This window comes from Anas acuta, chromosome 1 (genome assembly GCF_963932015.1).
Source record: "Anas acuta chromosome 1, bAnaAcu1.1, whole genome shotgun sequence".
In the NCBI taxonomy this organism is placed as follows: Eukaryota; Metazoa; Chordata; class Aves; order Anseriformes; family Anatidae; genus Anas; species Anas acuta.
The window spans coordinates 80,311,496-80,338,991 of NC_088979.1; the positions used below are offsets into that span (position 1 = coordinate 80,311,496).

Here is a 27,496-nt window from a genome sequence, read left to right on the forward strand (position 1 = left end):
CTTCCCATCTCGCACGAGATCAACCTAACGCAACACAAGCTGCACGGCTTTTGTCTCTGCACATCAATACACACAGCAGAGCGGAGCTGCAAAGCAACACGCCACTGAACACAATTTCAGTTTTGTGCTAGCATCGTTACAATTCTGCAGTGCACGGAAATGCTTCATTAACATTTTAAGCAGTGTCGTTGGGCGCCCTAGCTACATTTCCTGTAATGGTCTGTACAGTGGAGCTAGCTTACTATGGGTTAATTTTGAAGAAGCTTTTCCAGATACACTGTAGGTATTTCTTTCACTTAAAAACCCTAAGAAACTGTTCAATCACTGCTTTCCAGGTGTCTCATCTGTGAACACTTGAATACAAAAGGAATGTTTAAGACAGTGCTTTATAATAAAGCAACGGTTAACTGAATGTTAAATAGATGCTAAAAGATATCGTCCTAGTATCTTACATACCTGCCATTATCATAGTACTTCTAGCCTTTTCACTTGAAAATAAAACCTGGATGCAAACTATCCTGTTCTCTCCCCATTCACAAGATTCAAACCTTAAGCTTCTCTTCCAAGAGATGAGAAAATGTATCAGGTAAGGAGACAGGTGGCTGATACCTACATCCAAGCCCACCTACAGCTAGCTAAGAGGTATGGCTTTACAGATTCCTTGGGGGAAAGGAAAAGAAGATTCAAAAGGGGAAAGGAAGAAAAGACACTGTATTGCAAAAACAGGCCATATACGTTAGAAACAAACGACGGGGGATTTCCTAAAACTGCACCTACTTTCAGACTTCCGCCTGGCTCTGGGAGACCGGCACATAGGGTTTGTAACTGAAGCTGCAGAAGCCCCTACCCCTGACACAATGAAAGGAGCTGAACTGGTTTAACTGATTGAGCTTTTACTGGCATAGCCTGTTTGCTTGCTGTACCTGGCTTCACTAAATGACAGCGAGGCAAAGCTGCTTCAGAGCAGCAGCACCCTGGCAATACATTTTACTAAGACTCTCATTATCATGAGAAAGCAACAGTATAGGCAGAGCAAATGAGACACAAGAACCTATTGCATCTCCTCATCCATAACATTCACAAAGAATGCTTTTGTGTTTTCCTCTGCCGTGTATTTTTGCAGCAGGTGATGTTTACACCACTCATGTTCTCATGAAAGGCACACACAGTGCAGAAGAAGAAATATTGTCAGCGGCCACTGCTAACATCACGAAAATCAAGCCTGTGTGCCTGTCTTTACCGGACAATCACTATTACACTGGTGTATTTCTGAACACCTCGAAAAGCACTTGTCATGAATCACTCCTCATTTTCACAAAATCATCATTTGTGCTGCCTTTTACAAGATGTATCTATAAGCATTTCCCTGAGAGAGTATCAGGGATGCAAAAGGTTAGCACTTTGAAGTGAAGCTCAGTAACACGATGGTATCAGTCTAATGGCAGCACCGTGGTGATAATGCTGTTTCAGGTTCAGATCTCCTCCTCCTGCTAATACGCACCATGCTCCAGTGATGTGAACTTCCCTCTTCTCTCAAGCAGTCTAACCAGCTAATATTAATTAGCCTTAACTAAAAATAAGCGCTTGTAACAGTATTTATCTTTAATTTTGCTGCTTTGCCAGATCTGATGAAGGGAGCCTGAGAACCTCGTCAATTCTGCCAACAACACAATCTAGTAGGAGATAGCAATTTAGCCTCTCCCTGCAAATCTTGTTTTCACTTTATGAATGTCTGAAAACATCACTAGGAAACAAATACATTTGTTAGCATTCATTAGGAAAAGCTGAAGGTGATAGCTGTTAAAACTCAAATCCCATCTCCCCGTCCATGCCTCCACATACATTTTTCAGTGGTAGCTGAGCAGCTCATTTTAGTAAAGACAGGCTCAAAGGCATGACCCAGAAATCCTTCACTGAGATAACCAGTCTTTAAATAAATTAAAAAAAAAAAAAAAAACCACTCTCTAATGAAGCTATAATAAATATTTTCTCAAATTCTTTACTGTGCTGAGCATCATGGAGCTGCAATTTGACAGCAGTGGTATGGAAACTGAAGAAGCACATTACCAACGTATTACAAGTAACTCAAGGCATAAGTAAGGAAGCTCTGAAAGTTCTTCAACCCTGTGTCTTGAATGCTCAGTTTCATGAACAAATCAAACCTACACAGAAGCTGGTGTGTGGGGGAGTGGGAAGAGAAGGGTAGCATCTAATGGAAACATGCAAAGTGTTAGAAACTCAACAGGAGTAGAGTACACTCAGTTTAAAGAGAGCAAACAAAAATTATGCTTTTATAAATATCTGAATGCTCACTAATGAAACAATGAAAACATAAAAATCCCAGCAGAAAGAAATGGGATCAGTATTATAGGGTGTCACTGCAACTGTCCCCAAGGTTCAGGTGGGCAACCAACATACAATCTACTTCCCTGTAAAAGTTTGTTTCTGATATAAAAGATCAACATTATTCAACTGCTCAGTGGAGGGGAAAAAAAAAGGTTGAATTAATGAATGAGATCATAAAATATATTTCCTTTCTTTATTTCTGGTTTGTAAAACAAAATCCTGTTTAAAAATCATTTCAGTACCTTAACTTGCATGTTTTAGATCTAATGTCCGTTTCTGCATACCACTAGCATACACAGACTGTGTATGTCTACTCTAGGCACGCATGTGTTGCTGAAAATATTTTGAGAAGGGTTATGTTCAATGGTTTAATGAGGCATTCCCCTCCCTTACTCAAAATTCTCCTCTGACGTGGGTTGGGCAGTACACCTAGACTCTCTAAAAATTTCCACACTGTTTGAAAGGCTGTGGAAGTTCAAGTGACCCACTAAAAAACCATGGCCTGGCGGTACAGAAACTGGGAAGTTTTCTACACACCGCAGCAGAGCGATGAGGGGCTGTGGAATGCAACGCTCAGTCCCTCCAGAACTGGTGCATGGAAGCGGCTGTATCCTCTCAGTCATTCCATTAACTCCAGCAAACTACTTGTATGGGGAAGCTGTTTCTGTACGAGAGTTTTTAAAGGGTCTGCCCTTAGCCATTCAGTTCAGGAGGTCTCAAAGTACAGTCTTCATTCATGAAAAAATCCAGGTGATGCCTCACAGCAGGCTAGCATAAATCTTTGCTCTTTCCAGGACTTCAGTTTAATCGTTTTATACATTTGGAAAACGTCAGCAGCAAACCAGGCTTGTTTTTGACTTATCATCATTATTTGTGACAATCTGTTCATGAGAACTGATCAACACCACCACAGGCTTTCAGTCACTTTCAATTTGAAAGCGCAGGTTCCACCGAATCAAAGAAAGGCAAAGACATAAAAGTGCACCCAGCACAGGGCAACAAGAATCAACCTAAGGTCGCGACATGAAGTGGTGTGGGAACGCAGGAGAACAACAAAGCGTGTGCCCTTCTGTATGCGTGCAACACTACATTTCAGGTGGTTGCACTTGTCAGTACTTTTTTCCATGAAACTAACTGTACAGAAAACTTTCAGCTAAAGAAGTAAACCTCTCTAAAACCAAAGTGAAGCATTAAAGAAATTGTTGAAAGCTTCATTGCGATGTACATGTCGTTTTTTGATGGGTTTTGGATTTATTTATTTTTAATTCAAGATAGTTAACATGGTGTTTCTGTGTGATAATGATTTTTCACCTATATTTCTTTAATGCAACCCAGGAAAGCAAATAACTCAGCTCTTTTTAGAAGGACTTTTAGATAAGGAATAGGTTAAATTTTGTCTTTGTGCTTGACAGTAACATAAAATTGAGACATAGGACATTAGAGAAGGATAAAGAAAAGACTAAGAGTTGCATACTATCTTTTTCTAACTCACCGTAGGTATTAGGCACTCAAGTGGGCCAGTGACTCGGCAACAGGTGTTGGCACTGCAAGAGCCACATCTCTGAAGTGCCATGGCCATGTAAATGCAGATCATGTGAGAAACATGAAGGAAGATGGCAGCCTGCTTGCATGCTGGCAGGGTGCTGGAGCCAGCACGGTAAAGAAGCTCAGGGAGAGCTCAATCAAAAAAACTTCAATCAACCATAAAGCTGATGAACACCGGTCCCAAAAGGACCGGCCAAAATAATTGCAACAACCTGTGACTGTAAGACATCATGACAATTATCAAAGACGTCTCTGTTCTGGAGAAGTTTTCTGCTGGCAGGGTGTTTCTAATCAGGGTTTTTGATAATAATTGCCCATAGCCTCTGGACAGGCAAATGCAAGCTGTCTTGAAGAACTGGAGTATTGAGTTAATCTTTCACAGGCTGCAGTAGGTCCCAGTGCAGCAAACAAGACAGAAATCAAAGTTCTTCTCAGCAGCCCATGCATACACTCGATACTTGCACGGTCTTGAATGACTTGTGATGCATTTATGTCTCTGAATATTCTCAGGCAAAACAAACAAATACCACCAACACAACAAACACCACCACCACCAAACAACAACAAAGGCACACATCATTATCATCTTCTGTAAAAATGGCAGCCTTGCCTTGTTCCTCCCCCCTGGGTGCAAGGTATGCACGTCTCAAAATGTGTGCTCCACTTGTTTCTGCCCTTCCTTCCCTCGCCACCTTGCTGACATTCAGAATCCATCACTGAACAGGCAGCCAGAGTAAATAACTCATCATGTTACATGATGGTAGTTTACTTGTACCTTTGTCTTTTCCAAGGTTACCTGAATGACTACCACACTGTCCATATATAAAACAATGATACATTTCATACAGCTGTAACAGAGCCAAAAAAGCGAAGATAAAGATACTCACATATACTCACCCTTTCCAGCTCTGAAGAGAACAGCATTTGCTGACCATAAACCTAAACAGCTCTAATATACTCTCTCGCATAATAATTTCAGTACTAGCAGCAGTGAAATTTTCATAAAGGTTAAATAACTGTCTGACGGCAGGAGATGGGGGGCCCTTTAAGGACCTGGTCTCCAGCATCAGCTTCCCAGGTGCCTTCCTAAAGATGCTAGGAAGGTACAGCACTTCTGTATGTATAATTAAAATAATTTTAAAAAATGCACCACTAACAGCACTAATCAGCCCTCCCTCCAATCACACACACTTAGCGTTCAGAAATTACAGTTCTTGATCAGGACAGGCATATTCAGAAGAAAAAAGTATCACCAAACCTTTATAAAAACAGTTAGTTTCACAAACCTAGATAACTTTCTTTTTCCTACATGTCCCTCTTGCTCTCATCTTCATTCTTACTTGTTGCGAATATTACTTAACATTTAAGTAATACAAAATGAAAGACAATTGTAAGATGCAGTCAGGAGGCAGGCTGGCATGGTTCTCATGGAGTAAGTGGAACATTTGTCAGAGTGAGCTTCAATGCATGCACAACTCCTCCTGATTAAGATTAGAAAATGCTGCAGCCACGCCACAGGCATCCAGAATATTGTTTCTCTTATGCTCTTATGCAAACAACCATTAAAAACGTCAAAATCAGATAACGCTTCCTAAAGTTGAGTCGATCCATCTCAGGGCTACGTGTTTAAATTGCAAGAAAATGTGGAAGCATCAGCAAGTATTCTCATGCTAGCTTCAAACAGCAGTGGGACTGGACTTCAATTCAGTTTCTAGGAGCTTGTGTTTTCTCTTACTCCGAGAACTCTAGCATAGTTCTTTGGTCCTGTTGGGAAAAATCCAAGAGACAGATGTACTCTCTGTAAGCCCAAAACTGTGGAAGGCTGTCTAATGAGACTTGTATGCAAATGCTGCTAAGCATCTCCATGGGTTTTACCTACAAAGAGTTTCTTTTAACAGCCTGTTCTATCAGCAAGAGCAATTGCCAAAACAAATGTAAAAATGAATCAGCCTAAAATATATAGATTACTAACATACCCACCCACACATAAACATGCTACAGAGAAAATAAAAACACCTGGAGCTTGGGAAGTTGCCAGAAAAACAACACTGGCTTGCAGAGAAAGTGGAAGGTCAGGACACCTCGTCTTTGCCTCCCAACATTTTAGGACTAAGTTGGAGAAAAGCCATCAACACTACAATCCTGCCAATTCTCTAAGTCTTTATGAAAAAGCAGGTTTTTGTCCTTGTTTCAAGCTCTGATTTAGCTTTTTCTCCTGCTCATGGCTTGGAGCATCAGGAAGGGGAACAAGAGTTAAAAAAAAGAAGTGTTTAGTTTCCTTTTTAGTATGAAATAATGTTTTTATTTACAATTTAAGCAATAGCACATTTTAAACAGAAATACTCTACTGTGGTTTTCTTAAGGATACAAAATACAAACCTGAGCAAAACCAGGGAATAACTGAGTTTCCTTAATATATCAATTTCTACTACCTACACTGAATTATCCTACCATTGAATCACTATGATGTGTATTTAAATAAGGGCGTTTCTTTTTATAGTTTTTTAAACATTAGCAATTACAACACAGACTAAAGAAATGCTGCTGAAAAGAATGAAAAGCAACACATTTTGTTTTCAAATTCTTAATTTTTCACCAGCCCTATCAATATTCAATAAAATTAAGCCACTGCCTTTTCAGAAGGTCATTTTTTTGCTAATAATGAACGCAAAATAATGTACTGGTCACTAAAAGCTAGTAAAAGCATTAGCGCTGAAACTTCACGTGACCATGTGTCCGCTGCATGCCTGCTGCACACATTTAACGTGCTCTTCCTTCTGCATCGTTCACAACATCTTCAAGCTGCTTCCCACAAAGCCTGCAACTGCTGACAGCCTCCAACAGCGACCCTTCCTTCCTCTCCGCTCCCCCTCCTGTTTCTCCCTGCCTCAAAGCCTGGCATCAAAGCACATCCAACCAACTGATCGCCATGGGACAGCCAACACCGCACCTGCCCCCAGGAGAAACATACGGGACCCCTTCTGCTGCTGATTGTGAAAAAGCTCTGCAAGGAGCACGGCTGCCTTCCCACCCAGCTGGGAGCAGCACCAGTTCCCTGCAACAGGGAATGGGAAGGAGCCTCTGTGGCTACCAGGGAGCCTCACATCACGTCCAGACCAAGCACCTAGGGCAGCTGCCTCTCTGGGAGCATCCCCACCTCCTCTGAAGCCAGACGAACAGGTTGAGGTGTGGCGTTATTTGTATCATGCCCTCAGCACCCAGCATGGCCCAGAGGCATTTTCGCTGCTGTTGAATTCCCTTTGAAGAACCGAGCGCTGCCGCTGCCGAGTCAGTCCTCTACTGTTTCACCTCGGTACAAGACCACCTTGGTGGATCTGTGTCTTTCGAGGTGTGGGGGTAAGGGGGAGGCTGGAAGAGGGAGAAAGGCTTCATTCTACTAGTTTTGCTTTCACCGCTGCAAAATTAGTAACAGCAGCAATAATAAATACCGCGTCTGTGATGCTGTGCTTCTCTCCAAGACGTCTTCATTGCTGTTGACAGAAACAAAGGCTCAAAGGTACAACATTTTCACATGGTGGAGCCTATCGGAAAGTTTCTTTCACCAGTTCTATTCTCCCCTATTTCACCATGAGGATAACAATGGTCTCAGTGGTTTAATGGTCATAGCCAGGATTTGGAATAAGAAACTAGGGCTCCTCTCACAAGAGAGCAGAGCAGCTGGGACAACACAATCTGAAATGTTTCCTATGGACAAATACTTAGACAGCATTCTAGGTAAGATTTAAAACAAACAAACAGTAATTGAATTGCCAATTCCTGCCAAGTATATAAACAAAAACAAACAAACAAACAAAAAACACCTGTAGGAATTCACTGGTCCATAAGGCAGCTATCTTTTCAGGTACAGACAGAAATAATAGTGTCTTCCCTGGTCTGTATGTCATCCCAATGCCTCAGAAGCTACCATCACTTTCAGAAGTGGCTGCTCTGGCAAAGCTGAGCAAGATGTTGCCGAATTGATAGCATTCAGAGTACTCAGGAGGGCAGCGAAGATGATAAGAACATGCAAGCCCCAGAGGAAAGGCATGAACAGCGGTACCAGAGGCAAAGCAGGAGGGAAGGATGATGAGAAGAGGACAATTCTCTGACCCGATGGGCACCAAGCAGCAACCAGAGAGACAAACTACAGATGTGCAGGCTCCTGCATGCACACAGGACAAGTTTTAAGGAAGCTCTTAGAGAGGTTGTAGGAAAGGCCTAACAGGGATTGGCAGTACCTTCTCCACAAATAGGGTGCATGGAGGCAGAGGAGGTAAAATAAAAGATGGATTTCTGCAAGGAGTCTCCCTGTGCTTCACTCGTGATCCCCTGGAACCTCTGGCTGGTTGAAAAGGTTAAAAAGAAAAAAAGAAAAGCAAAAGATGAAGAGAAGAAAATTAAATAGCTAGCAAGCAACAGATAAGGATCTCCGCTGGGTATCTATGATTCAGCATGAACAACGCCCCTGACATTCTACAGCTGATGTGCAAAACGATCCTGTGCTTGTACAACCAACACAGCCAGGCTGCTGCTCTGACCTGGAGCAGCCGCAGAGGCGCACAGAGCCCCTGCACAAACAGCACAGTGCAGTCATCCTAAAAAACCAACCAGGCACTGCAAGTTCAAAAACAACAACTACACTTCGGGCTAATTTGAAAACGAATTTCACCACCGCCCCAGTTGTGCCAGCCCTATTTGCAGGTCCCCTGGAGTACGGGCAAGATTGAAGGTCGTCATATGCAGCTGTTCAGTTTACCGCTGTAGCACTGCCTAATCCGACACAATGGGCTTTGTAAATTAAAACAGGCAAGGATGGCTCTGCACCACAGCTTCCTGCTTTCTACATCTTCGCCTGCTATCAGCAAAATCTGCCTCAGCTGCTGTTGTACCTACAAACGCAGTTATACACTGCAGTGCAAGCTTACACACGGAATCTGTTAAAACAAGACCAGGAAAACCAACGACAACAATCACAACAGACCCCCATCTGTCTCCTAATGGCATTTCTTAAACAAATACAAGAGAAAAAAAAGATTTAATAAACGTCATTCATATTTGCTTAATTTTCTGGTTACAAAAGTACAGATTTTGGGTTTCCTGTTGAAGTTTTCAAGCCAGAAAGATACAGAAAGCTAACTTTACACCATATAAATGAAACCCTGCAATCACACCTGCTTCTTCCTCCTCTTTTAGACTGTGTAATTAAAAAGTAAAGCAGATAACCAGCACCAGTACAGAACTCTCCACTCATTCATACTTATCTTTCTCTACTCAAAAATGGAAACAGAAAAAGATGATGACCAGATACACATTCCGTACACTTCTTATGATAAATTCAGCATCACTATCTCTAACAAAAACAGGTATCTACACAGGCCGACAGTGGGAAATTCAATCTTAAAGACAGAGAAAGATTAGCTGCAGACTAATCGGCAGAGAAAAGTGAAAGAGAAAAGAAATCCCAAATACCTTTTCTGTTACACCTTGCATATTGAATTGCGGAGTGTAAGAAGAGTATAAAGCTGTAGATGTGTGAGTGTGTGTGTATATAAAAATATTTAAAATTCAGAGCAGTTGTTTTGCAGATTCAAGAACAGGAAGCACCTCTGACAGAACTTCACAGTGAAAATCCCCTGAGAAAGATTACTGCATATGTACTGCATACACATCATTGCTACCTCCCCTTTTCCTCTTTCTCACATCTGTCTTTAGATGTCTCCTCTTCACTGGTCTCCTAATTCATATTTTTTCCTGCGGAATTTAAAACCGTTTTTGCTCCAGGCAACTCCAAAAGTCTTTTCCACCTTGTTGTGTAGCATTTGAAAAACAGTTGTTGTTGTTTTTTGTTGTTTTTTTTTAAATAACAGTTCATGTTAATTTATTTTAATGTTATTTCTGATTTGTACATCTTTTCTTCCAAACTGCATTTCTTGAATCAATGAACACATGCTAACCAGGACCACTCAGGCCTCGTGACTATTTTACTCAGTGGTTTCAATCCAGCCCAAACATTCACTTTTTGTAAAACTCAACAGTTCCTGAGGAATGTCACAATGAATTTGTTCTAAAAGAAAAATCAAATCACAGGAAGGAAAAGCTACATTACATAAGAAATGACTCCCTCCACTTGAAAGAAGAATGCAAAGCACCTCAAGAATTTCCGTAGCGATATTTACCTCTAAATAACTTTCTCAAGTAACTACTCTTGCTACCAATTCTGATAAGTAACGGGAATTTGGAGTTGCTGGAGTTGCATTCAACTCCACCACTCGTCTGTAGTGTCCCTTTTTTGTCCGCCTCTCTGTTACCCTCCCGACCCAAGAGAACAGCTAGGTTTCCTGCAATGGGGCATGAGCTGACTGCTGGGGAGCCCAACTCCGCAGGCACACGTTAAAAAATGTTAATAACCAAAAGAGAAAGTTTGCAATTACTCACAATCTTAACGAAAGGAATGATTACACTCAACAAACTTTCTAATGGGAGTGCTGTTATGGTTAAATATAGTTCCCCACGTAATAAGGATATTTCCATGAGAAAAACTGAAGAACAATTACGATTTTCCACTCAAGACAGTCACAAACTAACTACACTTTTAGGAAGTCTGTATGTTCTACTGCACATTTCCTAACTTAGAGAGGGAATGATCAACTATAAAAAATATATTTAACTTTGCGTTCAAGCAAGATCTCAGAATGAGGAAGAATTTAATGTGGTTTTTACTTCCTTAGAAAAGAGCTGTAGATGCTAATTTAAGAAAGAAAAAAAAAAAACTTTGGGAAAACAAATAGTGATATTGTATGTGAACACGGAATGCAAGACATTTATTGTTGCTTTAGAATTTCCTACTGAGAAAAATCGATTTATTTTTTAATCATTTGACTGGACACCACAGCCTGAAGTAATTTGGGAAAGAACTGGCCTTAAAAATTAGGTATCTAGGCGGAGAACTTGCAAACCACCACACACAAGAGTATGATATTTTCATAACAGAAATTCTTAGGCCACATTTACTTAGGACACTAAATCCAATGCCTCCTAAAACCAGCAGCAAATTTCAAATATCAGCCAGGAGAAAACTCAAAGAAAACCTGGTTTTATCCCAGAGAACTTCACAGTCTACCAGAGTTCAAGCAGAAAAATATTATCAATATACAGTGAGTCCCAAAGTGTGAATTTTCAGAGATTAGCAAGAACTGGAGTATCTGTTTTGTCCTTCCACTCCCTTTCATCTCCGTGAGCCTCTGACTTCCTCATTTTCATTGCTGGCTGACAGACACAGAGCCATTCCTTATTCTTGGCAGGACAAGAACAGGGGTTAGGATGAGAATATGTTTGTCCCCGTTGCAACCCCTGAGGCTCTCATGCCTCCCTGCTACAGGGTCTACAAGTTTGCCAACAAACCACCTCCACAAAGTACCTTGATGTAAGGAATGTTACTAAAGAAAAATGAAATAACTTCATTACATGTATGTGTACAAACACACAATAGGCAAACACAGAAGAAGAAAAATGATATTTATACCCTTGGAAAGGGGAAAGACCCAAAGATCCTCTGAAACTACAGTAACAGATTAACATAAAACACATTTATGCAATTTATTGTAGTTCTTCCTCTCTGCTTTGTACCTGGAGAGCTAAGTTGACAGAGGTTTGCAGAACCTAACAGCCTAGGTCTGCAATGACAGATCAAGGAGCCCCAGAGGTACTACCAGCTAGTCTCTTATGTGCTAATAGGTAGTCTCACATGTACAGATATACACAAACACTCAGAGATGCCCAGTAAAATATTCTTTTTTTCTAAAACTTTGAATGGCTTTTCTAAAATCAGTATTATTGCAAGTTATTTGGCACATTACATGAAATACAAAGTAATGGTACATTTTTTAGGTTTTTTAGACAATCATTTAGAAAAAAATCCACTTTAATTATTCCCAACTAGTTTAGCCATGCGTAAGTATTCACATAAAGCTTCTGTAAGACCTAAGAAAGCACTCTAGAGAAGAAGCATCAACAGCTACAAAGAGAAAATACTGCAAATGCCATGAAAGAGACTGTAGACTAACTGTTCAATTCCTTTTGACATGTGGGTTGTTCTAGAACAATCACTTTGCTTCCAGACAACACAGCCAAACGCAACCACTGAACAGTGCAGACATGCAGGGGTAGCTACTTTTATTTTCAGGATATCGATACTATGCTGTCTTTACAAGAAATCAATCTTTTCTTTCTAACACAGCCTCAGTGGTACATTGTATTGCAATACAATATGGTTTGGGATTTAAGAAATGTTATGATATCAAGTCCAATAGTTAGTCTGAACAGCATAGTACACAAAACATATACACACAACACGAGAACAGTTCCACTTTGTACTCACTCTTACAAAGTTGTCAGGGAACAAACCTCTTCTGCCTTTGAGCTGTCCTTCCCACCAGCCTCCATCATCCTTCTTGATATTGGTGATTATGTCACCTACAGTGATCGTCAGCTCATCATCATGCTGAGCTTTGTAGTCGAATTCCACGATCGCCTCCACTAAAAGAGAAACACACATATTGCATAATTACTGACTATCCATTTAAGCTTCCAAGCCTTTCGAAGGAATAAGAAAACAAATTCAAGTATAGATTCACAGCACAAGTAACACATCCACTTTAAGCAAGAGAGCACGTTAACTAGGCAACACGTAACACTAACATTTCTGTGGATAACTGCTACGTGGGGAGGCCAAAAAAAAGAAAGCATGGGAATGCCCATCACAGCAAAGGACACAAACAGCACACATTTTTTCTTTACTGTTTAAAAGAAATCAATTTGTGCAGCTTCAGCAGTATCTACTCTAGCAGCATTACCAAGTTTAGTTTTATTTCTCGGAAAACATTTTAGCCTTTGTTTGTGGGACTTCTAAAACATTTTCTTTCTGAATAGATTCCAGAAGCATTCCAAGCCACTGCACCTACTTTGCTAGATACATCACTACTGACCTAAGGAGATGTTATCAAGACTTTTTTTTCTTGAGTTTCGCTGTTATTTATACAGAAATGCAAAGCTGTGCTGCATGAATATGTTCTCACAGGGTTTCACCAATAGGATAAAAATTTACTTTCACTTGTGATTATGCATCAGAGGATGTGAAGATGAAATACTCCCGCTGCTCTGAGTGTCTGCTAACAAACAGAGGTGCGTTACAAGCTCACCACCATTACATGGTGTGTCCTTGTCTTTTCCTGGAAGGAGCCTTGAAACCATACACACGACACATTATATATCACAGAGTCACTGTAAAAAATTAGGGAAGTCATAAAGACAGAAAAAAATCCTTTGAAGAATCAAAAATAATGTACCAGGAGTATTCAAGGATGGTAGCAATGGTTATATTTAGTGGTTCATCAAATACTCAGTAGGAGGAGCCTGACTAGTGAGGTCAAGGATAGCCATATTCATAATGCCTTCCTCCTGTTTCCTTCAGTGGAAAACCATGTGCCAGGATGTTCCACCAAACATTTCACACTCCAACCATTGAAACAGAAAAATGAGAGCAATGTGCATCTGCTTTCTACATGAATGACTGTGCTGTGCAAACCCTGCAAGACCTGGCCATCAAAGAGGCAACGCAGCTCACAAGGCAAAGCTAACTATTGCACCACAGACAGTAAAAAGGTTCTGCCTAAATAACAGAAGCCCCGAGGAGTACACCGAATTAAGCTGACAAGAAAGCAGAGTTATTCCTTTCCACCCCCAAAATGTCACAGAGACAATGCTGAACATCCTCCTTCCTCCCCCAGAGCCTGCAAGTCATAGCTAAAAGAGTGTTCTGACTCGCAACTACACCCCAGGCATGAGGCTACAGCTGATATTTACCTATTGCTTCTTCTATGAAGCCCAGAAACATACTAAAACCACAGACAAGCATCTCGTGATGTTCACAAAAGGTCTGTTAACTACACAATGAAAAGCAAAAGAGAAGAGAGTGGCACAACACAAGACGGCATGCAAATAGGACTTGAAAAATTTACCACTGAAACTTAAGAGACTCAGGCTAGGAGGTGCCTCTGAGGGTCCCTAGTTCAACTTCTTGGTCAAAGCAGAGCTAGCTCTGAGGCCAGACCTGACTGCCCAGGAATTTGTTCACATGGATCCTGAAAATTTCCAAAGACGCAAGCCCACCCACCATGCACAGCTGCGAAGGCTCCATCTCCTTAATAACCTCCCTGTAGGTGTTGTAAGGTTGTTATTAGGACCTCCTAACTCTTCATCAGGCTTTACAACTGGAGTTTCTTAAGTCTCGGATCCCTCCGCTATTTTGTGCGCCAGTTGTATCACCTGCAGTCTTGTGGAGAGTGCACTGTACTGCCTGCTCTGGTCACTGATAAAGGTATTAAACAGAGCAGGTCCTGGCACAGCACCTGCTGCTACTCCACTTATCACCAGAACACAGGTAGAGTACAACACATTTACACTCAGATTGAGGTTGGAAGACACCTCTGCAGATCACCTAGCTCAAATCTCCTGACTCAAAGCAGAGACAACTGGAGCGCAGATTGCTCAGGGCCTTGTGCAGTCAGGCTCTGAGTAATTCCAAGGATGGAAACTGAAGTGTTCAGTCACCTTTAAAGGTAAAAAAAATGTTTTTGTATGGTTAAATGGATGTTGCTGTATTTCAATTTATACCCATTGCCTCTTATCCTTTCACTATCTACCACTAAGAGGAGCTGGGCTCCCCTTCTTTACTCTACCACACCAGGTATTCAGACACATTCAGAAGATCTCCCTCAGCCTTCTCCTCTCCAGGCTAAACACTCCCATCCCCCTCAGACTCTCCTATGCCAGATGCTCCAGTCCACTCATCTTCATAGCCCTCTGCTCCAGGATGTCCATGTCTCTCCTGTATGGGAGAACCCAGAACCAGTCACAGCACACTGGGTTTTCTCACCAGAAAGAAGTACCAGAGAAGGGTCACCTCCCTCATCCTGCTGGCCACGATCTGCCTGGAGCAGCTCTGGAAGCTCCCAGCTTACTTTGCCACAAGGACACCTTGCTGATTTGGGTTATCCTTGGTGCCCACTGGGTCCTACTCACCAAAGCTGCTTTCTGGCCAGGCAGCCCCAGCCCGTACTGCTGCATGGGGACATTTCACTCAGGTGTGGGACTTCACATTGCTCTTTGCTCAGGAGGATCCCTCCAATACATACCAGCATGGTTGAAATCCCCCACGAGGGTCAGGGCCTGCTAACATGAGGCTTCTTCCAGCTGCCTGAAGAAGGTCTCACCTACCGCTCTTTCTTGTCTGTAGAGACAGCCACAACAACATCACTCGTGTTGGTCTGTCCTCTAACCATAACCAACAAGCTCTCAGTCCATCACCCGTCTCACAGTAGATCTCCACACATTTCGGCTGCTCTGTTGCTTAAAGGACAGCTCTCCTTCCCCACCTTCCAAGCCTGCCCTTCTCAAAGAGCCTGTACCTACATATTGCAGTGCTCCAGTTGTGTGAACTATCCCACCGTATCTCCATGACCTCAGTGAAATCACAGCTCTGCATCCTCATGCAAACATGTAATTCCTCTTATTATGCCCCATGCTAGATGCATTAGTGCATCTAGACAGACGTTTCAGAGAGGCACCCAGCCATGCTGACTTCCCAGACAGAATATGAGAGCTTTCTCTGCTCTTTGCGTGTGGGGTAGCCCCCCTTCACTCCTGTTTTGTGGGTTGCAAGGTCCCTACTGTTTGCATCACTCCACACATTTGCTTGCCAACACAATCCTTCGCTTCCTCACAGGATTGTTGGTCATCGTGCCCCTTCCACACCACTAATATTTTAAAGCTCTCCTCATCTGGTTGGCCAGCCTGTTAGCAAAGATGGGTTTGACCTACTTAGGTGGATCCCATCTATTTCAAGCCACCCTCAGTCCTCAAAGAAGGTCCCGTGGTCATAAAACCAAAACTGTTGCTGACACCAGCTATACAACCAATTGCTACCTGCAGGATCCATCCACTTCTTGCCATATCCTTCCCCCTCACCAACAGGATCAAGGACAAAACCACCCAGGCCCCCAAGCCCTTCACCATCAGCCAGAGCAACACAGACACAACTGACAGTGCAGACCACGACTGGCAGCAGCATTGGTGTCTATGTGGAAGAGCAGCAGAGCATAGACGCCTGAGGGCCAGACAGGCCTTGGCAGTCTTTCCACAACATTTTGGATCCCAGCCACTGGCAAGCAGCAAACCTCCATGGATGACAGTTCAGGTCAGCAGATGGGAGCCTCCACTCCCCACAGCAGGGAATCTCCCCACTGTTATCTCTTGCAGCTTTCTCCTGGTGGCTCAGGCCTAGCCAGGTTGGGTGCTCCCCTGGTCTGAGCACTGCGTCTTCTAGAGAAGACTGTAGAAGTAACGCAGTTCTTGACGGTTTAATTTTTTTACAAATTATGTTCTCTCCTTTATGAAAAGAGAACAAAAAGTAGAAGAGGGCTCTTGGCTTGACCCTACAGCTGTTTGGGTAGGCTGGAAGCACTGGAGTTATCTTCTTGCCTGCCTTGCACTAACTCACACACAGACAGCTGTTCGGCCACTTCTGTTTTACTGGAAGTTTAATTAAACAAACAAACAAAAAAACCACCCTTTACTATGCAGGCTCTTATATGTCTATGAGTTTTTCCACTTCTTAAGAAATGCATATAAATATTTGTAAAAGCTGTCTCCTCTCAGAGGATTTGATTACTGTAACCTAAGTGTGTGTGTAAGCTGACAGAGACACATGAGTCACCAAAATGGACCACACAATGATGATGTTTATAGTCTCCACAAAGGAAACCAAGAGCATAAGAGCATAGTTTGGAAAGATGAGAAGGAAAGCACACCTAACAAATGTGCAGATTGTGACAAACTGATGGGAAGGTACTCAGGAGATCACTCAAAGTTCTCATTTATCACACTACTGAAGCTTGCAGAGCATATAACAGCCTAAAAGTGCTTCATAATTTATAGGGCCATAAAGTTGCAGTTTTTAAATCAAGCTCATTTTCTAAAGCATGCTTCATGCCAGCTTCTCAAACTGCGTTTTTGAAAAATTTATTCTGCCAGTCAAATTTAATCTTTTTTGTTTCTTTTGAGGTGAAATTTGGTCTTTGTGGAAGCTGGAGTGATACTGGAGGCAATGCTGATCCAGGCAGGATAAGAGAAAAGCTGATCTGAGTTTTGCTACACATCTGCCAGTATATCGTACCTCATTCCTGAAGGGCTGCGCTAGGTTGCTCCTCAGGAACTGGACTAACAAAGCATCCCGCTTTGCACGATGATTTATGAGGCAAAGACTGTGGACAGAGAGCTCAAACTAATTTTATTTGTGAACCAACAAAGGCTGGTCTTAGGCCCAGCTCTGCCAAGGTAAACAGCTTGTTATGTTAACAGCCAAAACCCAATCCCTTTTAAGCCAAAAGCAGAATTAAAAATAATAAATGGGGCAGAGAGATCTGGCTTCTCTTTTTGGTGTATTTTTCTTGAACACATCATGCCCCATTATGCCTCAAAGTCCAACCTGCCCCAACTTGCAAACTCCAGCTACAAGACCCCTTTCTGTTGGAAAAAGGCGTTTTTCAAGTTAGGATTCGTTCACCAAATCCAAATATGAAATCTAATATCAAAAGCTATTAAAGTTATCTTGATTTGAAAAGGGAATAAATGCTCACTCCTATGCCTACACAATCAGCTATTTCCTAACATTACATTACCATCAATCCTGATTGGAATGGAAAAAATCACGAAATGGAATCAAAACTAGTTATTACCAGCTCTGCTGGAGACCTGCACAGACCAATTCATCACTGCGATGTCAGGGACAAATATATACATGTATGTATGTTTGTATTTAATTTAATGCTTAGTGGTTTGGGCTTAAAATAAAAGATTTGTTGATTTTGTTGATAAAGACAAAAGTTTTACTTGGCTCGTTTCCTTGCCACATTTTAAATAACAAGGAAAATCTAATCTCTCAAAACTGACCTAGTCAGAATAAGCATTTTTTTTTTAAGTAATATCACCAAATCTGAAGAGAGGGATGTCTGAGTTTATGCTACTTTCAATTACGGTACAGTGTCATTCCAAGCAAGAAATGAATCAAGAACAGAAAGAGAGATTTGCTACCGCACAACAAACCCAACATTATTAAATCAGCTTCTGGTGACATCTGAAGTGTGTAGGCACAATGGAAACGTTATTAATGTCTCTGGCACTATTCCACCCAAGTAACAGCATCCATATGGCAACACCACCTTCCGCAGCAGCGTGGCTTCACACTCGGTTGCCGACCTTGAGCCTAGTGCATGCAGCCAGGCACAGCAGCTGAAGGGTTAAGAGCTCCTCTGCTCTGAACATCTTTCCACTAACTTTCGTTAGCTGCTCGGCTTCAAGTGAACGATAAACACACACGTTGCACTGGCTTACCCCAAAAAAAGCCAGAACTGAAAGCAGACAAACTACCTTCAAGCATTCGACGCTGAAGTTTTAAGTTAACATTCAAAGCCCAGTTCCTCAGAAGACGGTGCCGCAGAGCCTTCCTCTTCTGCATAAACTGTTCAGAAGTAGCAAAGGCAGGAGCAGGAATCATGCCACTCTCACTCTTATGCCACCCTCCAGCAGAAGCCTCTCCAGGAAGGTCTCAGGGACTCCAGAAGGCTTCAACTTCTCTCCCACCCACCATTAATCAACTACCAAAAGCTATTAATCGAGAAGTTTGAACGGGTTTCTTTCTGTTACGTGCCATTTCTCTTGTAAACCAGTTCCAAAGACTCATTTGGTAGCAACTACTTAATAGTTTATCAACATTTTCATTATAAATACATTTTATAACCCATTAACAATCTGGCCATCAGATTCCATCTGCCTCAAAACTTGCTAGACAAGGTCTTACTTCAAATGTGCTGTTCTGTTTGCTAAACCTCGGTATGAGCTGGTGAAAATATTATGCTTTTTAGTGCTTACAGGCTTACTTTTAATAATAATAAAAAAAAGAGTCTTTTTGCTATATAATAGGTTGCAACAAAACTTTAGTAAGACAATAGGAGTCACTACTAAGGGAAAAATCAGTACCTTTTATTACACAAAATGATAAAGTACAATTGACATCCAGAACTCACGTGGGGAAAAAAAGACTAAAAGTACATTACACTCAATAGTGTTGTTCTCCTAACCCACGCCCGGAGAGCCAGATGGCCTGAAGACCAAATGCGACCTATAAAGCCGTTGTTTTCTGGGCTCTAGGAACATCGAGCAGTTGGCAGGACAATCAAATGCAGGATGCTATGGTACAAATGTGCCTGAGGGAGGAGGAGGAGGATAGATTTATGTAAGGCCTGGCAGGATTTATTACGGAGGGCACAGCACTGATTAAGTGGGACTGTGCTGGCATAACCACTGAATGCCCATCTTGGGCTCCAACAGTCCTTCCTGTGCAAAACCATCACAGCTGCTGCAGGCACCACGCTCAGACTTCTCCGTGACGAGGATGATTATTGCTAAATGTTTGTTAACATCTGGGATGGAAGCAGGGTTTGCATGGGGCTCTCCTACTGCAGAACAAAATAATCTGTCGTTTGCAAAGACTCACGCATGCTATAATTCTGGATGAAGGGGACACTGAACAGCTCCTCTGAGGCATCACTCTACAAGAAACAGTTAAATAATAGTAATACCATACCATTAACTTTACAGTTTAAATGTACATGGCGACTGGGAGTTTTACGAAATCTTAAGCTTAGGCTCTTATGTTTTGTAGTGCATTTATGGCAGAAAACAATAAAAAATTTGTATGTGCTTGACAACAAGCAACCACTGAAGAACCATAATTTTATTGAAAAATCAATTCCAAATTTTGTCATTTTTTATTTCCTTTTGCAATAGCAATAATAATCTGTGCTGAAACTATTTGTGAGGACTCAACTTCATGAAAAAAAAAAAAGAAAAAAAAAGCTTGAGGAGGAGGAAAAAACAAGATTAGAAGGAAAACCTGCACTATTGAATCTTTCAGTGGTTAAAACCATGTTACTTGATAAACAGCAACTCCTCCGCTAAGGCACAGCTTTCAGTTCACATTATATTTTCATATTTACCCTTTGAGAACAATGGGGGGGAGCTAAAGGTCATAGTCGTAGAATGGCATCTTCCCTGAACCACTCAGCCGCAAGGGGCAGAGCGATCACAGAAGGGAGCCACCCCAGTCGCACTGCACATGGATCTTTCCACGTTACAGGCACCAGAGGCACTTTTTACTAGCTTGTAGGACGGGGAATTAACCGGCTTCCAGTCCAAAAACCCCTTTGCCTTACGTGGAGGGCTGGTGTAAGGCAAAAGCAAACCCCAGCCAAAATCTTATTTGGAGGAGAGTGTGTGCACTCGTGGTTCGGACTGTCCTGGTGTGACTTTCTCTGAGCTGAAGCCTCTCCACCTTACATGCAGCCCTAGCTCTCCTCCAGGAAAAGAGGAGAGCTGGCTCTCTGTTTTCAAAGAGGGATGAGTATGCTAGGTTCCAGTTTTTAAGAAAAAACAAACACCAAGTTATTCTGATGGAATGTACCCAGCAGGACAGGAAATACCTTGTATTGTGGTGTTAAGGCAGTTGGTATGACCATAATTCATCACAAAGGCCCCACATTTACAGTTAGGTAAGTACAGAACAACAGTAAGTCAGTATGTTGGTATTTCTCTATATATATGTGGGGAGTTTTCACATTAATCTCACCACAATTCTGTGCTAAACAATTTCAGACAGGTCATAAATGTTGTGAATTTATTCAGCTTTTCTTATTTAGGCCCATCACAATAGTTGCATCTCACTGAACTTATTACTGTCACACTCGTATCTATGAAACAAAACTTTTCCAGCAACATGTCGAACCACATCTGACCATCAGAGCTACAAGCAAGTAAGGTGTAAGCAAGGAAAGAAACGATCGATGCGGCTGTCCTAAGCGGCAGCTCTCACATCTGCGTTTCCAAAGGCTTCCTTATCTTCCTCAGCAGATCTACCAATATGTGTTAGATTAATGGGGCCAACCTTTTTTAGATAGATTGCATGGATCGTTGCTGACATTCAGGTCCCTGGCAGTCTGGGAAGCGCCCACATCACACAAATTAATGTATCCTTTCCTACAAAAGAAAGAGGTCCTTCTGTCTTGGACAACAAACTCCTAGCATCCAACTGTTGCCACTGAAAGAGGTTAACTCGTGTCCAGTTCTGGGATCCCCCGTACAAAGAAGACAGGGATCTCCTGGAAAGAGTCCAGCGGAGGGCCACAAAGATGATGCGGGGCCTGGAGCATCTTCCCTATGAGGAAAGGCTGAGAGACCTGGGTCTGTGCAGCCTGGAGAAGAGAAGACTGAGAGGGGATCTCATCAATGTATATAAATATCTGAGGTGTGGGAGACAGAAGGATGTAGCCAACCTCTTCTCAGCGGTTTGTGGGGGCAGGACAAGGGGCAATGGCCACAAGACAGAGCCCAGAAGTTCCACACCAACACGTGAAAGAACTTCATGGTGAGGGTGACAGAGCACTGGGACAGGCTGCCCAGGGAGGTTGTGGAGTCTCCTTCTCTGGAGATATTCAAGGCCCATCTGGACACCTACCTGGGCAGCCTGCTCTGAGGAACCTGCTTTGGCAGGGGGATAGACCCGATGATCTTTCGAGGTCCCTTCCAACCCCTACAGCTCTGTGATTAACTTTACCTCACCGGTTCTACCAGCGTATTTCTCAGATGCAGCAGGTGCTCCCAGGATACATACAGCATCCACACACAAGCTTACTTTTGATGCACATTGTCATCAACCTTGTGTAACTGAAGTAAACGGTGTTTCTTAGAGGTAAAGCTGTCTTGAGAGTCAGTTCACTTGTTTTAACTTGTTTTTTCACCTCAGATACTAATGAATACAACGAGCCATCCAGAAGAAATGAAGACTGATTAAATTCATAGAAAAACATTTAACATCATCATCTTAACATGAGTTCCTGGCTCCTCCAATATCAATAAAAATAATTCAAAGTCTGCAACGGTTTATACCCATTGTTGGGATCAATAGGAGACGAGAGGAGAACTGTGAGTTAAGCCATGCAAACAGAGACAAATAAGTCCCATTTGACTGAAATTATACATATGAATAAAAACTTGTTAGCAATGCTACTCATGGTGTCTAAATCACATTTCTCAGATAATTGAAACGCTAGGAAAGACATCATTTACTTCTTCAGAACAAAAAGAGGATAGACTACTCTACTTACATAAACATAGCTAGAACTGTATACAAAATTACCATTTAGCTAAATTCATGAGAATTTCTACGGAATGAATGTGCCAACATAAGAAGGATAGAAAAGTTGATGACATGAAAACAACTGCTGTTTAAGATTACTCAAAAATACTAGTCCAGTATAACTGTCGTGTGATTCTGGGCCCGTAGCTGCCTGGATGTGTGTAAATGCTGATGGATAAGCACTGAGGTGGAAGGTCAAATAAAAAAAAATTACTGGAAAGCCAAGGAAAAAATACCTTTTCAGTCATTTGATGTAGCATCATTTAACTCTCAGGAACATGAGAAGAGGTTGTGGTCAACAGTTTGTTCAGTCTTCACATTGTGTACTGCATAAATTTCAATTGTTAAGATTTCAGAACTTCTGGGACAGCAATATTTATCCAGTCTCATTAAAACCAGACTACAAGCACGTGTGCAATGAGGAATATGATCTCAGATGAGCTTGGAGCGTTTCACTACAGAAGCCTAAGCTGTTAGTGTTGTTACCCATCTTTGCCAACAGCAGCCAAGCCTTCTGCACAGGAGGAGGATGGGAAGAATACAACGTACTCCTCTGCATCTTATCCACGTTTGCCTGAAGTAGTGATAAAGATGGGTTTAGATTAAGTGACCAGAGTGTAAAGTGGTGCACAAATACATCCTGTTGTGGTATTTCTGCTGTTGGAGGTGAAAATTTCTGCAGGAAGAGATTGCTGGCAGCAACGGTTTGATACAACCCAAATCCTTGGACCGTGTTACAGCCCTTCACTATGTAACGCCAGCTGCAAACACTGTCTCAAAATATTTTCAAAGGTATGTGGTTCTCCCTCAGTTTCATGGAATTCTACTATTTTTAAGGCAGCAGTTGCGAAATATTTATCCCAGCAGCAGCTCTTGTGATTAGACCTGTAAAATATTAAGATTACAAACCAGCGACACGTTTTAACTGACACATTATAAACTGTCACAGAGAGATGTACTGCACAACACTGAGGACCTGGATTTGATGTAGAAGAGAAATAAACAGAAGCTTTTTTCCCTTTTAACCCTCTTTTACGTAAATCCAAGTACTTCAGTCTACAGAACTTAGCATTCAGAGAAAGGCCAGGCCGTGTATGTGACTCCTCAACAGTTTCATAATTTATAAGCCATATGAAAGGACACTTACTAGAGTCCCTTCACATACAAGACTGTCAGGTATTACAAGAGCTATGAAAGCTGTGTGTGTGTGTGCTGGGGCTCATATCTCTAAGTACAGATCTCTCAGACCACAGGTAATTTGCATCTCACCACTATGGTCCAATACAAGGTTTACATGCTAGTACTAAACCATCCCCACTAACCTTTATATTATACTGAAACAGCTGACCAAAAAAAATCTAAGGTGTTAAAAAATAACCAATCAAACAAAAAATCTGACTTGCTCACTTATGTGAGTGACAATGAAAGGCATCGTAGTTGTCTGGACGTGCAGGGATGGGATCAGGAGAGCCAAGGCACAAATGGAGTTGAGCTTGGCAAGGGATGCAAAAAATAACAAGTCCTTGGTGACAGGAAAAAGGGAAACACCACTCCCATTCTTAAAAAGGGTAGAAAAAAAGACCTGAGGAACTACAGACTTGTGAGCCTCACCTCTCTGCCTGGGAAGATCATGGAATAGATCCTCCTGGAAGCAATGTCAAGGCACATGCAGGACAAGGAGGTGATCCAAGACAGCCAGCAGGGCTTCACCACGGGAAAATCGTGTCTGACCAATCTGGTGACCGTCTGTGATGGAGGCAAGGCCTTTGACATGGTCCCACATGACATTCTGGTCTCCACATTGGAGAGAGATGGATTTGATGGGTGGACCATCCAGTGGATAAGGAACTGGCTTGATGGCTGCACCCAAGGAGTGGTGGCCAATGGCTCCATGTCCAGGTGGAGCCAGTGATGAGTGGTGTACCTCAGCGGTTTGTCTTGGGATTGGTGCTTTTCAATACCTTCATCACTGGCACAGATGATGGGATCGAGGGCACTCTCAGCAAGTTTGCAGATGACCCCAAGCTGAGTAGTGCAGTTGATACCAATGAAGGAAGGGATGACATCCAAAGGGACCTGGACAGGCTGGAGAAGTGGGCCCATGTGAGCCTAATGAGGTTCAACAAGGCCAAGCGCAACGTGCTGCACCTGGGTCAGGGCAATCCCAGACATGAGGACAGGCTGGGGGAAGAACTCACTGAGAGCAGCCCGGCAGAGAAGGACCTGGGGGTTCTGGTGGACAATAAGTTTGACGTGAGCCAGCAGTGAGCGCTTGCAGCCCAGGATGCAGTTGGCTGAATGAAGCCGAATGCCTTGCATATAAGGATTCACAAGTTTCAGATGATTCTTGGGCAAATAAACCTAACTTTCATATCAGATAACACGTGTTGACTCTGTGCTTTCAAATTTCAATTTTAGAATTCAGGATGCAAATCCGAAGAAGTAAGGTTTAGATGGTACCTCCAATGCCTCTGTTTTCTCAGCTCAGATCAGTACCGGCAGGTAATTTCTGCTGAATGTCACAGTGAGTGTAATTCACAAACTAACTTATTTTTTCTTCTCTCCTGAATTAAAATGTTCCCACATCACAGCCATTAACTCCTCTGTTTTGCTTCAGTGGTGCTTTGCAAAATCCCATGCATCGATTGTGCCTGAGTGAGTAAGCACTTCCATTAAAAATTAATTTTCTCACAGAGAAAAATCTCTGAATTTTGAGCAAGGCAAATTCTTCCAGAAAGCAGATCTTATGCTTCTTGTAAAAGACAGCTCCCCGGGTCTCTTATAAAAGCAGGTTAAAGCACTCAAGAAGTCTCCTTCACCTGAAGAAACAGTCGCTATTAATTCTAAGAGATCTCCTTGAGCTTGAGAAGTATCATGAAGGAAGACAAGCTTATGACTAGCATAAATCCCCAAAGAGCAGATACTACATAGAGCTCCTCCTTAGAAAAACAATCCTGAAAGCAAAAATTGATGCAAGCCAAACAAGTACATCTGAAAGCTTGTCATCTACTTTCATCGTGAGCAGGAACAGCTTGTGACCTGCTGACAGCATTGCTCCGACAGGGAATTTAAGCCACAGCGTGCTGGTTGAACAAGAATGCTCAGCGGAGCCGAGTATGGACGGAAAGCACAAACAATAGCCAGCATTTAGGCAGAAGAGCCTGTCGCCGCGCCCAGGACGCAGGGACAAAGCGGAGAAAGCCGCAGGATGGAGCTCTGTGGAACTGGAGTAAACACAAACAGAGGCAACAAACCTATTGTCTGACAAGCAACTGCTCTGCTGGCAACCTCCTCCTCCCATCCGCCACCAGTTACCAGCACTGGTACTGTCTGGAATAAAACAAAGCACGCTGTCAAGGAAGCTACAACAAGAGGTCTACTCAAGACGAGTAAAACCTCCCTGAATGCTGGCACCGAATCCTTCCATAGCACCCAGGAGGCAGCAGGCAGCTTACAGCCACGCCACCAAGAGAACGTGAGCAGACAGAGATAGCACTGAGTATTAGCTACCTTAACCACTTCTTTTAAGGCTAGCAGAAAAGTCTACTTCTCTTCTACTTCATCTACGGAAAAGGTTCCCGAGTTCCTCCCATTTGAAGAATCGCTCGTGACCTTCCCTGGTTTGCAATGAGCCAAGCTCTTGGAGCTAAGGAAACTGGACACTAAAGCCAACGCTAAACTTCAGAGGATCTAAAGCAGCAAAGGGCACTTCTTGCGTTTCACATCTCTTTGCCCAGTAAGGCTGCACTGACTTCAACTCCTTGCTTTTGCTTTTTGAGCAAGACGTTGCCAGACTCAAACAGACAGGAACCGAAATTCTGTTTAAAAGAGCAACACCCTGCTCTTAAGTTCTCCAAATTCAGACATCAGGACTTCAGCACTTGGCTTCGCCGATTTCTATGACACGTTCTTCTCCACACACCACAAAAGCACAATGCTTACCTTAGCTTACTTAATCCCTCTGATTCAGTATCAAAAAGGTGGCTGGCAAACACAGTGTGCAACAGGAACCACAGCGTTTACCTTCCAGGGGACCATTTCTGCCTCTGAAGAAACTCGGTGGACTGCAGCAACAGTCCCAACACATAGCCAGTCCCTCTCCTTCCCGATAAGGTATTTACAGGAAACCAGTTGAAGGTTGCTTGTCTTCCTAATTCAGAAATAAAATCAGTACAGGAGCATCCACAATTTGCTGTATTCCACAACTGATTGTCATCAAGGTTCTGTAGGATTTTGCATCTTAATATGGGGAGTTTTAAGACTATGCAGGTATTTAGGGAAGTTTCCTAAAAAGAGAAGTAGTGCACTCGAAAGGGAGATGAATTTGAAGGAAGAGGGTATGAAAAGATGAGGGAGCATCAGCTACGAAAATAATGGATGAAGAGCATCTTTCCTGAGAAACAGGTGGGGAACAGGGAAGCAGATTTATTAAAAATGTATTTTAAAAATTTACAAAGCAGCATAAATGCACTTCTGGAAGTGACGGGAAGAGGCGAAACTGCTTTCTGACAGAATGAGGTGAAGGAGCGACAAACTCACAGGAGGAAGTTTCTTATGCAGAAAACTCAATTACATTGCGGAGGAACAGGCATTAAAATCTCTCTCACAATGCCAAAATCAGTGCAGACAGCTTTGAATTGGCAGGTGGTAGTTCATCATGAACTAGACGGCATCTTTGTTAACCATTTATCTTAATCTGCCATGAACCACCGTCAGTTGAGGTGTCAGCTAATCAAAAGCTAATTTATAGGTGCTTCGCACACAAAAATTGGAGTCTCCTAAATAAGCAGCACGCTTAATGCAAATCAAAGCGAGCCGTTCTGAAATGCTGCAGGAGTGACAAAAGAAAAGAGCATTGGAGTTGACCCGGGTGGTTAGAGTAGAACTGACAAAGCAATTCAGCTGGTTTTAAGTGCAGGTAGATGGGGAAAGATGTGATGAATGAAATGATCAGCACTTACAAGGGAGGTAGTAAAGTTTCAAAGAAAACAGAGATTGCCCATTTTGCAAGACATCATTTGCCAGAGTGGCCGCCAACAGCAGCTGTCCAGGCAGATGAATATTATAAAAAAATGTAACTGGTGAAGACAGCAACAGTAGCACTAAGAGTCCTGCCTAGTGCAAAGGATGTTTCTTGCAGCTGGAGGAGCTGATCGTACCCCTCCAAATTAGACCCTTCAACAGTACTTCTTTTTCTCTGCCACACAAGGATCAAGTTCAATCTTTCAGCAGCACCAAGCCAAGCGTGGAAGCAGGCACAGAAAGTACTTTTTTTCCTGCTGCATTAAGGCCTCCTGT

At 42.5% G+C, this 27,496-nt stretch overlaps 1 protein-coding gene across 5 annotated transcripts in view; it reads right to left on the reverse strand.

Annotated features, from left to right (window-relative positions):
• Positions 1-27,496, reverse strand: part of SH3KBP1 (SH3 domain containing kinase binding protein 1) — a 218,063-nt gene that overhangs the window by 182,202 nt on the left and 8,365 nt on the right. For 2 of the 5 annotated variants that reach the window (XM_068684257.1, XM_068684249.1), the window contains exon 2: positions 12,269-12,426. In XM_068684257.1, the coding sequence (XP_068540358.1) occupies positions 12,269-12,426 (158 nt within the window). Of the gene's footprint in view, positions 1-8,129; positions 8,234-9,360; positions 9,515-12,268; positions 12,427-27,496 lie in introns of those variants that run through there. The other 3 variants (XM_068684274.1, XM_068684265.1, XM_068684270.1) reach the window with 3 other exon arrangements.